The sequence below is a fragment of the Mizuhopecten yessoensis genome, unplaced genomic scaffold, assembly GCF_002113885.1.
Source record: "Mizuhopecten yessoensis strain PY_sf001 unplaced genomic scaffold, ASM211388v2 scaffold11043, whole genome shotgun sequence".
Taxonomy (NCBI): Eukaryota; Metazoa; Mollusca; class Bivalvia; order Pectinida; family Pectinidae; genus Mizuhopecten; species Mizuhopecten yessoensis.
The window spans coordinates 257,521-275,365 of record NW_018408850.1 but is presented as its reverse complement, the minus strand read 5'-3'; the positions used below and the strand labels follow the sequence as shown (position 1 = coordinate 275,365).

The 17,845-nt window shown below is 38.3% G+C and overlaps 1 protein-coding gene across 3 annotated transcripts; it reads left to right on the top strand.

The window, feature by feature from the left end:
- Positions 1 to 98: 98 nt before the first annotated feature.
- On the top strand, positions 99 to 15,860 carry LOC110464940 (chitobiase-like). Of its 3 annotated transcripts, XR_002464562.1 has the most exons (9): positions 99 to 153; positions 2,106 to 2,801; positions 3,140 to 3,591; positions 4,739 to 5,473; positions 6,413 to 6,650; positions 6,874 to 7,126; positions 10,696 to 10,836; positions 11,429 to 14,299; positions 14,354 to 14,374. XR_002464562.1 is itself a non-coding variant. In XM_021520428.1 (8 exons), the coding sequence occupies exons 2-8, from the start codon at positions 2,123 to 2,125 to the stop codon at positions 11,496 to 11,498; spliced, it is 2,568 nt and encodes an 855-aa protein (XP_021376103.1). In that variant the 5' UTR covers positions 99 to 153; positions 2,106 to 2,122; the 3' UTR covers positions 11,499 to 15,860. The 3 variants fall into 3 exon arrangements, 2 of the variants coding, with proteins under 2 accessions (XP_021376103.1, XP_021376104.1); XM_021520428.1 differs by having other exon boundaries at positions 11,429 to 15,860; XM_021520429.1 differs by lacking the exon at positions 99 to 153 and adding an exon at positions 991 to 1,788 and having other exon boundaries at positions 11,429 to 15,860.
- The last annotated feature ends 1,985 nt before the right edge of the window (positions 15,861 to 17,845 follow it).

Here is a 17,845-nt window from a genome sequence, read left to right as displayed (position 1 = left end):
CCGGACTGTCTCTGACTTTTTCAATGATTGTCTGGATCTTTAGCGAAAGAACTCGAATACTTGTGACTCGAGTGACTTCCCTTTAAATACCTCTTCAATGGTGTCAAAGAGATACCGGTAACCGGCCGGCTGTCAGTGTCACTTCCTATTTCGGTATGAACTCAGGTTCTTATATGCACCAGTGACGTATATGTAATATATACGTCTCTGGTCTCTATATATTTTTTAAATGTTCACAAATGTGTTTTGCCTCTGAAGATTGTCGTAAGATTTACAATGAATCCTAGAATATTTTTTTTGCCGGGACAGTGGGGTGAAAAGGATATGCAGCAAGTCTCATATCACTTATCAGTCGGTGTACACCAACAATGTTAGAGGTTTACACGGCGAGAAACTTTCGACAGGAGCCGCGTAAAATCATATCCGAAAGAAAAAAAGGCCGAGCAGCGGCCTCTTATGTTATAGGAGTAGGGTCTGGTGCAGTGGTGTAAAATCTCCACAGAACTAACGCAGTTGCACATCCATGATATATTAAGACGGGTGTCATCATTTATGACTGCCAGTTGATTTTGCGATTCATGTAGATGGAACTATGTCAAGTTACACAATATTTAACTTTATCAATTATGAGATGCCAGTCTTGGCCAGTGACATTTTCTTGGGTCTAGCTCTTATATATGTGTCGAACATACACTGTGACCTATATATATCAGTAAAGAACTTTGCTAACGAAGTAGCCCCCATCCTATCACTAATTTTTAGCAAGTCATTGGCTACAGGTCTAGTCCCCATTGATTGGAAATTGGCAAATATATCCCCCATTTATAAAAAAGGACAAATTTAATCCAGAAAATTATAGACCAATTTCACTGACATGCATCCACAAACTAAAGTACTATGGTGTAAAAGGAAAGGTAGTAAACCGGATTGAGAATTTCCTTCTTGGCAGAAAGCAATCTGTAGTTGTGGAGGGGAAAATGTCTGACTTTGTCAACGTCCATTCTGGTGTGCCCTAGGGATCGGTCCTCGGACCAAGTTTATTTCTTTATTTCATTTGGGCCTAAACTCTACCGTCCGCTTGTTCGCAGACAACACTATCGCTTATCTAGTTGTCAAGTCTAACAGTGATGCTGAAACTCTGCAGCAAGACTTGGACAAACTGGCGCTCTGGGAAAAGACATGGAAGATGGCCTAGCTTCCACCCGAACAAGTGTAATGTGTTGTCTGTGAACAAGGGGGAAAACCCCATTATCCATAATTACATCCTCCATGGGCAAACGCTAGAACATGTAGACCAAGCAAAATACCTGAGTGTTACAATCCAATCTTAACTAAAAAAGGGATTCCCACATAAATAATATTACCAACAAAGCAAATTCCACACTTGGCTTCCTCCGTCGAAACTTAAAAATAGGTTCAACATCAGTTAAGGCACAGGCATACAAATCATATAAGTCTGTCCATCCCTAGAGTATGCCTGTCCTGTTTGGGACCCATGCATACACCCAGGATAACATCAACAAAATTGAAATGGTACAACCCAGGACTGCTCGTTACATACTCAACAAAAACGTCTACACTTATAGAACATCAAGTGTCTCTAATATGTTAAACCATCTTAAATGGCGATCCCTTGACGACAGACTGCGAGACACAAGCCTATGTATGATGTTCAAAATTGTGAACAATTAGGTAGCTATTAGTAAACACACTAGACTTATACCAGCAACCAGGCAATCAAGGCATGCCCATCACCAATCCTTCCAAATACCACACTGCAGAACCCAGGTCAGAAAACAATCCTTCTTTCCACGATCAATATCTGAGTGGAATAAGATCCCACCAAATATCATATCCTCCTGTTCTACTACTGAATCTTCTAAATCTGCTCTCCTGTCAGTGTACCCTCAAAATTAAATCTATATACATGTTATATCATTTTGGCTTTCTCGGAATCGACCAAATCTCTTTCTCCCTCATGACATTATCTTCAACTTGTTGAAGTTGGTCATTACCATTTAGAAGTAGAAGTATAGAATATATGTATTTCAGTGCTTTTTTAGGGTTATATCAATGAAATGACAAATTATTTTATTTGTTTTCAGAAAGCCCAGCCCTCAAGATGGATCAGTCTACTTTAGATTATATAGCCAACACGTTAGACATCAAGTACAAAGTCACAGACAATGTAGAGGCAAGGAAAACATACATAGCCAAAATGATCTTAACTAATACAGGTGACGTCCCATTAACTGGAAAAGGAAAGTGGGCTATTTACTTCTGTCATATCCGCATGTTGGAACCCCAGACACTTCCGGATGCCGATCAGATTTGTATGAAAAATTATGGTGTCAAGTTTTGCCATGTAAACGGATGTCTTTTCACACTGGAACCTTTAAAATCATTTAAAACTTTAAACAAAGATGAAAGTCTAGAGATCACATTTACAGCCGAGTACTACTCTGTTGCTAGATCAGATCTGATGCCTAACTGGTACATAACATGTAAGGATCTGATACCAACGATTATACAGAGTACACAGGGAGAAGAACTTGGCTACATTTTGCCATTTGACACTCCAGAAAGCTGGAAAAGACATAGATGGGACGAGTATGATCCATTTACCCCAGAAGTAAGGTACGAGAAGAACAACGTGGAAGATTTGGGCAAGGCTGGATGCCTTGTGACACCTACACCTTACCGCCTCACATTGATCAGCGATGGAACATTGGACCTCTCAAAACAACCATGGTGCATAGTGGCCTCCCAGGATGTGATGCAGGAAGCTGAGTTCCTTCTAGGTACAATATGATAGAAGTCATAGATTTTCTGCAAGTCTTTTAAAAATATCTAATCATTACTCAATCAATTTTTGAATTAAGTATTTAGAAAATGAAAAATGCCATTATGGTTCCATTTTCTCTTTAAAAAACATACATTATGTATGTTGATGTCTGAAAAAGGCCATTTTGATTCTCATTTCTCTTTAATAAACATATGTTGATGTCTGTAACCACACGACAGCAATATAAAGTTACTGTAGGAAGAACAGTTAGATAGTTTATTATGTGTATATATAATTACCAGTTCCTTCTCATTAATTTACTCTACTCATGGGTTTATTTTCTTTATTTTGTAGAAAAGTCTGCTTCAGTCAAACTTGATCTTCAAACCAATAAGATTCTAAAACCTGACCAGAATCATGCAATATCGCTAAAAATTGGTCCAGTCACAGAAAATGGGGAAGAAAGCAACAAAAGTGCTGGCATGGATGCCTATGAATTAACTGTGAAACTTGAAGAAAAAGTCATAGAAGTCATTGGTAGTTCTGCCAGAGGAGTATTCTATGGTGTTCAGACTCTCATTTCCTTACTTGAAAGATGTGAGGTGCCACATGTTCACATTGTGGACTTTCCGAGGTACTCTTACCGAGGAATGCATTTGGATGTGTCGCGCAACTTTCATAAAAAGGAGTCGGTACTCAAACTGCTAGAGGTTATGGCCATGTACAAGATGAACAAGTTTCACTTTCATCTGACTGACGATGAAGGTTGGCGTCTGGAAATCCCAGGTCTGGAGGAACTGACCTCTGTGAGTTGGTTTATCGACATTAAATTACAGATGGCTTGGCATAGATTTTCTTCAATATTTTATTGTTATGGATAGACACCAAGCATTATGGTTATATTTTTATTTTTACATGGCACGTACTGGTCCTGCTAACAAACCATTTAGATGGTATTTTGAAATCTATCCAACTCTATTGAAATACCTCCTTTATTATAATCTTGATATTTCACTCAAAGAGTTTTTAATTTACCGTATATCAAGATTATGGCATATTTAGTCTATGACTACTATAGTCCGAATTATTCTGATGTTTTATCGACTATTTTAAATCGGTCTGGCGTCAATTAACCGACGCCAGACCGATATAAAAAAAGTCGATAAAACGTCAGAATAATTCGGACTACGACAACTATGGACGAATCTACTGGTGTAACTGGTACACACTGCCTTCTCCTACACTACTCCTACAATAGGAGTTTGCATTTATATAAAAAGATGTTTTCATTCATTTATAATAACCACTTCATCTTTTAGAATTAATAAGGAGAAGATGGAGGGAGGAGGTAGGAGCACATCCTCATGATCAATATCCAAGACTTACTTGGAATATATTTTGATGAAATTCAAGGCTCAGTATGTGCCACCTTGCAAATGATACAAGTAGACTAATATAGTAATAGACTTTTAATGTACATCAAAAGAATTGCATGGCAGCTGCATGCTGGATAACAGTAAAATTGATGGCTGTAAAGATGGGCCTCGTTATGTCATCTTCAAAGAACAGATATATGAGCCTTTAGTAATTGATCGGGGTTTTTTAATCCTGAAACCAATCAATTAGCCTTTAATTTTGTAATAACATATTCCAAGCGTGTAGAAAAGATATTTGTATCTAAAATGGAATCATATTGGCTTTCAAAGACAGTAGATGCATGACATGTGAAAACATTCTTGTTCGTGCATTGTTTGGATGTAACGGTTACATGTCAATAATTTATCTATTATTTGCGAGATGGGACTTATTTGCGGTCAAATACGGTACACAGTATAAGTGTATGATTATTTTGATTTTTGTTTTGTAAATTGTATATATGTACATAATTTATTATATGGTGGAATGAAATCCTTCTAAATTGAAGAATTTGCACCTATATTATCTCTTATTCAGGTTGGAAGTCGTAGAGGTCATGACCTTGAGGAGAAGACATGTATCCTTCCCATGTTAGGATCAGGCCCTAACTTTGATACGTCGGGTTCTGGTTATTACTCGGTAGAGGACTACAAGGAAATTCTACGATTTGCAAAACGGCGTCACATTGAGGTCATTCCAGAGATTGACATGCCAGGTCACAGTCACGCTGCAATAAAGGCTATGCAGGCTCGGTACTACAAGTTCCAAGAGGCCAACGATACGGAATCGGCAAAGGAATATCTGCTGACTGACTTCCATGATACTTCTAGTCTTTCTACATCTGTTCAAATGTATTCTGAAAATTCTATGAATCCTGGTTTGGAATCGACGTATAATTTTGTCAAAAAAATTGTGAAGGAGTTAAAGGAAATGCATGACGACATCGAACCGTTGAAAATATTCCACTTCGGGGGAGACGAGGTACCATATAAGGCATGGAAAAAGTCAGCTGCCTGTGAAAAACTTATCGACACTGGAGAAGTTGAATCGTTTGATAAGCTGATGGAGTACTTTGTTAAGAGGCTTGCGGAGGTGGTTGCTAAGCAGGGATTGTCACTTGGTGCCTGGCAAGATGGTCTCATCCACAGTGGGACCACTCCCGTGGAAAGGACAGCGTTTCCAAGTGAGGAAGTGCTGGCTTATGCATGGCAGAATGTGTGGGAGTCTGGTCTAGCCGGATTCGCTTACAAACTTGCCAATGCTGGCTATAAGGTAGCGTGTTAAAGAAAGTTAACGGCATTTCAATGGCTTGTATTGTAAGTAAGGTTTTCTGTCATATAAGAATCGAAGGAGGGGAACATTAAATACTATCTAAGAATTTTTAAAAGCCATGCAGATATTCTGCCTTTTTCCAGTGTTCTGGCCATTGCATTTTTTAGAAATTTTCAAAAATTTGCAGATTATGGACTTTGATTGGTACATATAATATTATTAATATATAATATATTGACAAAATATTATTTCATTGCATGTTATATGCATTATATTCCTTTTTTAATTAGGTTAATGATCATGATTATAGAAAGTGTTAAAGTGCTTGATTTAAGTTTGAAATAATTTTGTGATAGATTATTTGATATCATTTGGTTAGTAATGCAAATATACCTACATAGCTACTTAAATATTACAATGTAAATTGTGAATCCTTGCCTTAAAAAATACAAATTACAGAAAAACTAATTTCTTCTATGATGCCAAAAAAACACCCATCTGTTTCCTGTTACTTGTTTGAAAATAATAGGGTTGGTATAGATATATGGTAATAAAGGATCAAATGCCCCATTATATTATCTGCCCCTATATTCTGACATTCATGATTTTACAAATTTTACATTTTTATGATTTGAAATTACAATAAAGATGCATTATAGTTCTGGAAATAACCTTTGATTTTAATTATATTGTTTTGAATATAAAATCGGGGTGGTTTATTGGGGTGCACGTACAAGATTTTCGCAAAAACAACAGAAATTTTGTCTTTCAGTTTATTTTTATAAGGTTTATATAGAAGATCAACATTGATCTTATCAGTGTTCTTTGGAAATTGTCAAAAAAGTTCAGGGTAGGCTAAAAAAAATAAAATTAGACTAGGTAGCTATAGGGCAACATTATTGATTTGGCCTAACCATTTCTATGTTTTATTACATATAGGTGGTTATGTCTCAGGCGACCCACTTATATTTCGACCACCCTTATGAACCTGACCCGGAGGAGATTGGATTGTATTGGGCAACCCGGTACATAGACACACGGAAAACATTCAACTTCATGCCAGACAACATCTTCGCCAATGCTGACGTAAAATTGACGGGGAAAGTCCTCTCAAGAGAAGACGTTAAAAAGTGTAATGAGGGCAATGACGTACTAATTGAAAAGCAAAATGTGATAGGTAAGTCTGTCATATATATGTAGCCATGTCGTTGTAGATTGTTGTCTTCTGGGTGCAGGTTGTATTTTTCTCTTTAAAAAATATTGCCATGAAAAATATTAGCGAAAAAACATTTACGGTATTACATTTACATTGTAAAAATAATTCCTGTTTCAAATATAAAAAGAATAACATACTTCTGAACATGACTGTAACAAAGAAGACTACTGACCTACACTTTCAGGTATGCAGGGACAGCTGTGGAGTGAGCTTGTGAGGACCTCAGATGCCCTTCACTCCATGATCCACCCACGCCTTCAGGCACTGGCCGAACGAGCCTGGCACAAAGCACCATGGGAGGAAGTTGCTGACGTGGATAAAAGGAAAGAAGACCAAACTGCAGACTGGACAAAGTTTTCGAACTCTCTTGGATACAGAGAACTGCACAGGCTGGATAAAATGGGTGTGACTTATCACATTCCTCCTCCCGGGGCTAGGTAAGTGTAGAGTTGTATAGTAGTATCAGGTACGTAAAATTCATGCAGCTCCAATAGATGGGCTTATACTTCATATTACGGAACCAGATATGTAATATGAACCCAAGACAGGTTATTTGGGCCTTTGTGACCTGTATGACTATAAGGAAAAAAATGTCTTGGTGCTTGAATTGATTTTAAAAACAGACAATTCAGTTGGAGTTGTGTCCCTTGGTACTATTTTCCTTTCTAGCTAGCTGTATGTGCATTTTCCAGGAACTCCAACATAAAAAAATCACAGCTGCGGGACTGACCAATGTAACACAACAGACAATATAGGTACAGCTAGGTAGAATTGCTTAAGACAGTACAGTAAAAACGCTGAAGTTGAATTGATTAGGTTCAGGTAAAAATCAAGTGCATACAGTACCTAAATGTGTACATTACCTATTAAAGGTGTATGTTTTTGCGGTACTATAAATGAAGCAAAGGTTTAAAAGGTTTGTATAAGCACCAAAACTTTGTTGGTAATATTTTAATATCGAATATGAATGTCTTGAAGGTGGGACTTATGGGTTACTTTTCTAAGTGGTGACAGCCTCGGTGTCAGTGTCAAGTTTTTGAGTTTAGGTTTGTTTCTCCAAAAGTATAAGTGATATATCAACCAAATTTGGACTAAAGTTTATGTCAAAGATCAACTAAAGATGGATTGAAGATTCATCCTGGGTAGACAATTTATTTCCAGTGTTCTTAGTGTAAATAGAAAAATTACATTATCAGTATGTGCATGCATCCCTTTATGTGCCTACAATTTTGTTTCAGTTCTGTATTTACTGGAGTTAAAATTGTGAACAAGATATAAACCTTTTAAGTTTTTAACCCCTTTTCATATTTACATAAATGCCTTAATAACTTCAAGTTCTACATTTTCTAGATTTTGCTTGTCATCAGTGAAGGCCAAAAGGTCAAAGGTGACAGTTGACCAGTGGCCACTTTTTCAGTAAAAAAGCTTGTGTATAAGATATCAATGTCACTAACACCTAAACGGATGTAACTTCTATTTACATAATACCATAGTGTGGTAACATCCAGTTCTACACATGATTATATTTGGGAAGTCATCAGTCAAGGTTAAAGGGTCAAAGGTCACACTCAACACTTTGGAAGGGGGTATATTTATGTGAGCCGCAGCTCACTTTGTTTATAATTGATCCTTCCCCCAACTCTGAAAATTTTCAGAGCTATCTGCTCATAAACACGTACAGTTTGGTAAGTTTGTAAAGAAAAAAGGGGTTACCTTAATGCAAGACACAATTAAGGGAGAAGATCCTAGATGCATTGGAAGTGAAATCTGGAACATTTCATTAAGAGAGGATGAGTTCAGTGCCACTATTCCCCCACCACCACCCCTGTAGTGCCACAATACCCCCCCCTTTAGTGCCAAAATGCCCAAACCACCACCCCTGTAGTGCCATAATGTCCCCAACAACAACACTGTATTATCTAGAGCTGTCACGTTGCACTTTACCCATGATTCGATACGTATCTCGATATTTGTACCACGATTCGATCAAATATTCATTTCCTTACCGCAGTCCGCCATTTTGTTATGAATACTTTGTGAAAATTGTATCCTCGCAGCCTATTGGCTGAGGGTTTAGAGATCAGCCAATGAAATTGAACGTCTCACAGACATTTCAGCTGAAGCGGCATACACTTATATTCAGATCGAGACGTATCGAAAATCCGGAAGATATAACCTGAATCATGATGCCTCTTGTATTATCACAATGCCCCCACCACCACCCCTGTAGTGTCACAATGCCCCCACCATCACCACTGTAATGCCCACCCCCCACCAATAACCTGAATCATGATGCCTCTTGTATTATGCCCCACCATCACCCCTGTAGTGTCACAATGCCCCCCCCGCCATTCCTGTAGTGTCAAAATGCCCCCACCGCCATTCCTGTAGTGTCACAATGCCCCCACCACCCCCCCTGTAGTGTCACAATGCCCCCACCACCAGCCCTGAAGTGTCACAATGCCCCCACCACCACTCCTGTAGTGGCACAATGCCCCCACCACCACTCCTGTAGTGGCACAATGCCCCCACCACCACTCCTGTAGTGGCACAATGCCCCCACCACCACTCCTGTAGTGGCACAATGCCCCCACCACCACTCCTGTAGTGGCACAATGCCCCCACCACCACTCCTGTAGTGTCAAAATGCCCCCACCACCATCCCTGCAGTGTCACAATGCCCCCACCACCACCCCTGTAATGTCCCAATGCCCCCACCACCCCCCCTGTAGTGTCACAATTCCCCCACCACCCCTCCTGTAGTGTCACAATGCCCCCACCACCACTCCTGTAGTGGCACAATGCCCCCACCACCACTCCTGTAGTGTCACAATGCCCCCCACCACCCCTGTAGTGTCACAATGTCCCCACCATCACCTCTGTAGTGTCACAATGCCCCCACCACTACCCCTGTAGTGTCACAATGCCCCCACCACTACCCCTGTAGTGTCACAATGCCCCCACCACCACTCCTGTAGTGTCAAAATGCCCCCACCACCATCCCTGCAGTGTCACAATGCCCCCACCACCACCCCTGCAGTGTCACAATGCCCCCACCACCACCCCCGTAGTGTCACAATGCCCCCACCACCCCCCCTGTAGTGTCACAATTCCCCCACCACCCCTCCTGTAGTGTCACAATGCCCCCCACCACCACCACCACCACCACTGTAGTGTCACAATACCCCCACCACCACTCCTGTAGTGTCACAATACCCCCATCACCACCCCTGTAATGCCACAATGTCCCCACCACCACCCCTGTAGTGTCACAATACCCCCACCACCACTCCTGTAGTGTCACAATGCTCCCACCACCACCATCCCTGTAGTGTCACAATGCCCCCACCATCACCACTGTAATGCCCAACCCCCACCACCATCCCTGTAGTGTCACAATGGCCCCACCATCACCCCTGTAGTGTCACAATGCCCCCCCCGCCATTCCTGTAGTGTCAAAATGCCCCCACCGCCATTCCTGTAGTGTCACAATGCCCCCACCTCCACCCCTGTAATGCCCAACTCCCACCGTCATTTCTGTAGTGTCACAATACCCCCACCTCCACCCCTGTAGTGTCACAATGCCCCCACCGCCATTCCTGTAGTGTCACAATGCCCCCACCTCCACCCCTGTAATGCCCAACTCCCACCGTCATTTCTGTAGTGTCACAATACCCCCACCTCCACCCCTGTAGTGTCACAATGCCCCCACCACCATCCCTGAAGTGTCACAATGCCCCCACCACCACTCCTGTAGTGTCACAATGCCCCCACCACCATCCCTGAAGTGTCACAATGCCCCCACCACCACTCCTGTAGTGTCACAATGCCCCCACCACCACCCATGTATGTTGTGGCAGGGATGAAGGATCCATATTATGGCTTATTACTGGAAGGGAATTCTAGAAGTGTTTATTTTATTTTCAAATTCATGGTCAGTCATACATGTACGTAAATGAAATGTTCATGTTTATAGAACTGAAGTGTACTGTTGGTTATGTTTCAGGATTGAAGGTGATAAATTAAGCGTGACATCAGCCTACCCTGGACTCCCACTGTGTTACAGTACAGACAATGGCACTACCTGGCAGGATGTGAAAGACAGTGTCAAGGTTGACCCAGGGGTCACAGTGCATATTGTATGCAAGTAAGTAATCAAGGTCAATCCTATACTATACAAGTAAGTTAAAAAGCTTCATACCATGTCAAGGAAACCAGACTTATCTATAAACCCAGCTATGATATCCAAAGTACATCTGGTGCTACCTTTTGACAAAATTTAATGATTTGATTTAACAAACAATCAAGTTATCAACACAAAGAGGTAATTAATACAGAGCAGTGAAAACTGGGTATGCCAAGGAGGAAACAAAAGTGTTTGAGTTGTGGAAAAAAATGGTAGAATGGAAAAGATGAAAATTCTGACTGCTGCAACTGGTGTAATATACCTGTTTTGGCGGGAGGATTTATCATGCAGTGGATATTCTTTCATCACGTTTAGTAAATAAGCGTGAAAATATCCACATGAATATGTATTTATGGATTATATATACTGTTTATATATTTATATTTAGAATATATAGATTTCAGAACTATTTCCAACACAAAAAAAATCGCACTGTGATCATTTAAAAGAGTCGCAACGCAAACATTTCCACACATGAGAATTTCCACTTAAACAAGAAGCAATCATGGTCATGACTTACCTAGGTATATCTGTATATATTCTTGTCTTTCAGGTCCACAGACAGATCACGGTCCAGTCGGAGGGTGACACTGACTGTTCCAGCAGCTAACTCTTCTCTGTGATAGTCATCGATGGAAATGACGTTGTGATGATACCGATCTATTATACAATATTTTACTGGACTTGAACTTTTTACAATCCTATGTATGACATTATGCTGATTGTAATACATGTATGATCCCTATGTACAGGGTACCACGGAATTAGATTATATAAGTTCGTGAGAGTACTGACAATAATTAGGAAACAAAATTCAAAGTACATCCACAATATTATATAAATGTGATCCAACCTTGTGCTTGATATTGCACTGAATAACGTGCGTTATTAATTTTGTCTGCAATCCTGTTCCTTGTTAAAGGCTCATAACACTGAACAGAATGCTGTATAATGCTTAAATAGACTATAACACTCTAGATGAAAAAACAACCTTTTAATATAAAAAAAACCACAGTATTGAGACTGTTTTTTCATCTAGTGTTAAATTTCTTTGATATAAACTAAATAAACTAGGAATTACTGGTAACCTCTTTTCAGCTATAAAGTCTTTATATAAAAATGTACTAAGCTGTGTGAGAGTAAATGGATTAAGTATGGAGTGGTTTGACGTGACGTGCGGTTTAAAACAAGGATGTACTTTATCACCGATTTTATTCAACTTGTATATTAATGACCTAATAACATATTTGAATAGTTTGGGGGCTGATATAGAGATAACGGAGCATAAAATATGTGCCCTACTCTATGCAGATGATCTGGTGATCATGGCTAGTACTGAGCGTGGTCTCCAGTTATTACTAAATGGTCTTAATACTTAGTGTGAATCCAATAAACTTAATATTAACGCTGATAAGTCGGCTATTGTACATTTCCGTCCAACGTCTGTAACAGTCAGTGATAGTATGTTTTCGTGTGGGAAGCTAGACCTAGAAATATACATACCTGGGTCTTACATTTACGGAACACTTGGATTTTAATGTAACGGCAAAACTCGTGGCCAAATCAGCGGGTAGAGCACTTGGTTTGTTAATAGCTAAATCTAAATCAATGGGAGGCTTACCATATAAAACCTTCACAAAACTGTATGAGAGTACAGTGTGGCCAGTAATTAGTTACGGTGCTGCTATATGAGGTACACGTACATTTACGGTAGTTGTATTGTGGCTATTCAAAATTGCGTATGTAGATTTTATCTAGGCCTTGGTCGCTATGCACCTAATGTAGCTGTTAGCGGGGACATGGGTTGGACTCCAGTTATAGTGAACCAATGGCAAGCTGTTTTTAGACATTGGAGTCGTTTTCATAATCTGTCGGATACTAGATTGAATAAGGCTGTATTTACATGGAGCGAGCATATATCAGGTAACCACCGAAATGAAAATTGGAACTTCAGAGTAATTTCCAGACTCGGGGAACTAGGCTTGGATAACTATAGCATAGGTCCAATTAATAGTAAAAATTTACTTAAGGACGCTAAGGTCCGTGGCTTGGAATTGTTTATTGAAAATTGGAAAAGGGACCTTAACCGTCCCGGAGCCAAAACTTGTATTTCTGGAGGTAACAAACTAAGTATGTAAAGGTTATTTAAGTTTAATTATGAGGTTGAAAATTATAATATGTTAGTAATGCCTAAATCACATCGTAGTGCGCTAGCTAAGTTTAGGCGGGGGTTGCACCTTTGAGTGAAAGAAAGTGTTTCGCGTGTAAAAGCATGGTAGAAACAGAGTCATGTTTTAATAGAATGTAACTTGTATGATGATCTCCGATCGGGTCTATTGCAGGAGGCTAATAAAATCACAAGTGATTTTTACAATATGAGTAAAGATGAAAAGTAAGCTGTAATTCTAAGCAACCCTTACTTGGCGAGGTCCTGTGCCAAAACCTGTGCTAGTATTCTTAATCGACGTCGCAACTAGATCTATAATTAAGCAGTAATGTGTCTTTTAATGTCAATTATTTTTATAGTTTTATATTGGCAGAGTTTTTAATTCATAAGTATGTACATATATGTAATACTTTTACAGTCTAGAATCTAGATAGGGGAAGAAGGAGTGTCTCGTAAGTCTAATATAGACTGGATGTAAGGGTGGGTGACTATAGACATATTTTAGAGATTGTAATACTTGTACCTTTTACATGTGACACTATAATAAACTAATTTGAATTTGAATTTATAATGTCAAACTCCTGTGGTTTACCTGGAAAGTTCAAGGAGGAGTACTGGGTTAGTGAGGCTTGACTGTAATGGGTATGTTGTTTCAAAGACTTGTGATATGTTCCCAGTTTTGGTTTGTTAATTTTCCGAATTCTGTGTGAATCATGGATTTTGAATTGATATGTGGTTACCTCTAACTTTGTAAGCCTAACTATTAATGTAGAAACAATGCCTTGATTTTGATGTTGATCATGTGTTGCGTATTATCTGTTGATCCATTTGTATACCTATGTGTAGTGGGTAATATCTTGAGTCAAACATTTTGCAATTCTTTAGAGTTTAAAAAACTTATTGATGAGTCATGATTTTCATACATCTTGACAGCTGTATTAAGTAATCAGTATGTGTCTAGACACTTACAATTTTTAATTATCTATAATGTTTCCCCTTCTTGTGATAACAAGAGTGTTCATTAAACTTCAATTTGATTTTGAAAATTTAAAATGTCAAGATAGCTATGATGGAAATATTTTTGATGGTTTATAGGCTTTCACTTAAAACGGAGAAAATCATTGTATAGTAAATATAAGTAGTGTAGAAAGTTACAAATGAAAATAACTCTTTAGTTTGGCTCGGGTAACCAGACTGACTCAGGTATGCTGAGAAACTCGGGTATACTGAGTGACTCTGGTATCCAGAGTGACTCAGGTGTGCTGAGTAACTCTGCTATATTGATTGACTCTTGTATCCAGACTGACTCAGGTATATGCCATGAGTGACTCGGGTATCCAGAGTAATTCGGGTATCCAGAGTAACTCAGGTATGCATGCTGAGTGACTTGGGTATCCATGATTCGGTTGTGGTAAATGGCTTGAGTGATGTCCTTGACTCAGGTATGGTAACCTTGGTATCCTGAGTGACTCGAGCATCTAAGAGTGACTGGGATATGCTGCATGTGTGACTCAGGTTTCCATAGCGACTCAGATATATTGAGAAAGTGCTAATCAGCACTTCTAATATAACTAGTTACATTCAAATGCTATCATTAATATTGTGCAAGCATAACAGACTGTGGCTTCTGAGAAGCAGAGTACATAAGATATAGACAACAATGTTACATTCACTGTATAAGATGTTAACATTATACATGTATGCATATGGTGTAAGCAATACAACCTGCCTTGTTCAGACTTCACAGTTACATGTAGCAGAAGAATATCTCAACTAGTGCTATATTCATAGTGTATTTATGTCGGTAAACCAGTCCTGTCTGCAAAGTCAGAATTTAAAATGTCTTATGTATGATATTGATTCTATTGCATATATACCTACAATTGTTTTTTATTTGCAAATTATAAATTTCTGTAAAATTGCACTTATGATTACCTCAGATTTTTATTTATTTTGCTACCTGAAGTTTGAATCAAACGACGGTGGCAAATGACATTATTTTGTCATTTATAATGACGTCACATATTGCCATTGTATAAAAGGCATGAAAAAGATCCAGAGCTCTTTTTCATTTCAAGTCGTAGATTTGAGAAGTTGATAACAACCAATAACTTAGGCTGTGTAAAGAACTATATCCTACTGATATACCATCAATAGTATATGTAAACATTTTATACCTGTAACTTTACCTGTACAATGGTCTTCTGGTCACTGAGGGAAAATAACCAAGTAAACAATAGCTAAAATAGTAACTACACGTGATACTGGCATAAACATTGAACTGCACCTGACAAGCTTCGACATAAAAACTTAATCACTGTTGGGAATGTGACATGTGTGCAGTGGTAAAGTTGAAATGTTGTGAATTCATAAAATATTTCTGAAAATATTATATGGATTAATTATTACCAGTTCAAACTTTGTACTTATGTTTGTTAAGACAAAAAGATGTCTGCCAATTACTGGTTAAGGTTTTGACCTTAACCAGTAATAGGTTGCTTACTTTAAAAAATGTTCACCATCAATTTGTTACTTAGTAACAAATGAAATGCCACCAAACCAACCTATGTGTGTAGAAGTAGCAAAGCTGGTACAACAATGAAGTGCCATTCGGTTCTAGGCTACAGGTCAAAGGTCACAAGTTTTCTTCCAAAGAATGTATTAAAAAAAGCATTATGCCTTGTTTTACAAACATTAAACTAGTTTTATAATAAGTTTATGGTCACTGTGTGTATCCTTTCAAACGGCAATGTTGTGAATGTGTAAAAACAATGTTAACTTTTCAATAAAATCAATTTAATTCTATTAAAATATTGATAATAAGTATTTTGTTTTTGTTTCTCCTACTTGTTCCTTGCGTGTCTATACCTCTGATATAAAATATTTACAATATGTTAATATACTAAGTTAGGGTAAAGGGTTCCAACAAGTCAATCTGTTCTACAACTGTCACTGCTGTGATATATTGAATCAAAAGAAATATTGCATGAAAATCACATGTTGCCATTCAAAAACCAGAATTGTTGTTGTTTGAAATTTGAATGTTTGAATTCAGATGAAAATTATGCCATTACATATTCTAGAGATTTGACACATTTTCCTTACATTTTTCTCGATAATAGTCAATACATGGATACTTCAGAAATGCATTTACAGGTAATTTATATGTTTTTTCATTAATTTCATTAATCATTGCAATTTTGCGCCACTAAAATTCTGCATTCAAACGTTACTTTTCAGACAAAGTCAACAATATTTTCAACAAACAATTTCTACAAAGGTCATTATTGACATTGTTCTTGACCTTTGGTATACCAACCAACTTCCATATTTTTATCATTTTGAGGAAAGGTTATATTATGAGCCCATCTCATACTATATACACTGACATGACCTTACACAATACAACAGGCTCCTGCCGTTAATATGAAATGTTTATATCAGTGTTTATAATATGACGTGACATACATGTTATCAATATTATATAACCTATATATATAAATAACTATACATGACGTATTCATACCATAATTACTTAAACAACTGTTTCATCTATGCAAGCGCTTGTGTTCAATACCATTCGTATTCTAAAAATACCATTCGCATTGCAGTTTTAAAATCAGTCTCTCAAGAGCTCAACAAATAATTAACTTTGTTTGTCAAATTGACTCCGTCAGGAATACGATATGGCACAGGAAGGAGGTAGATATGGCACAGGAAGGAGGTAGATATGGCACAGGAAGGAGGTAGATATGGCACAGGAAGGAGGTAGATAATGAAAAGGAGCATACGTAACAGAAGTCATTAATCAAACTGCATTTGAATTAAATAACATAAACATTTATAATGTTATTTGAAGTCGGGCTTAGGTATCTATGTACAATACACGTATATAATAACAGGCAACAACACATATATACACTGTGGATGTCTTTAATAAGATTCATCAGTTTGGAAATATGTAACATCAATGGTTTTTTATCCACAAACATTAATACCACGGACTTAGATAACATCTAATCCCGTGTTATAATACGTATCAAACTTGTCGCAACATTTCAAGACCGATTGGTCTTATAAGTCTCAGAAACGTTGGGATACCTTGAACCCCCCCTAGTGTACACAAGTAAAGTAATTATAACGCACTCAAACGAGTGTCGGGTAATAAACAGAATCATATAATGGCAGTAAGAATTGAATACATATCATCTTTCATTTTCTAACAACTATCATCTAGCGCCTGTGTATGTTGGTGCTCATCCTGATGGATGGATGGATGTGTCTGTCGTCTGTCCGTGTCGGTAGATTTCATATTATTATGTGTCACTATGATATATGTACAAATGTATGTCTGTCCACTGTCCGTGTTGTCACTGTAACACTTCATAATCAATATGTCTGTCCACTGTCCATGTTGTCACTGTAACACTTCATAATCAATGTCTGTCCACTGTCCGTGTTGTCACTATTACACTACATAATCAATATGTCTGTCCACTGTCCGTGTTGTCACTGTTACACTACATAATCAATATGTCTGTCCACTGTCCCTGTTGTCACTGTTCCACTTCATAATCAATATGTCTGTCCACTGTCCCTGTTGTCACTGTTACACTTCATAATCATTATGTCTGTCCACTGTCCCTGTTGCCACTGTTACACTTCATAATCATTATGTCTGTCCACTGTCCCTGTTGCCACTGTTACACTTCATAATCATTATGTCTGTCCACTGTCCCTGTTGTCACTGTTACACTTCATAATCATTATGTCTGTCCACTGTCCCTGTTGTCACTGTTACAC

Coding starts and splice junctions, on each gene's coding strand:
- LOC110464940 (XM_021520428.1), top strand. CDS start 2,123: ATGGATCAGTCTACTTTAGATTATATAGCCAACACGTTAGACATCAAG. Junction 6,651..6,873: donor TGAAAAGCAAAATGTGATAG/GTAAGTCTGTCA, acceptor CTACACTTTCAG/GTATGCAGGGACAGCTGTGG. Junction 10,837..11,428: donor ACAGTGCATATTGTATGCAA/GTAAGTAATCAA, acceptor CTTGTCTTTCAG/GTCCACAGACAGATCACGGT.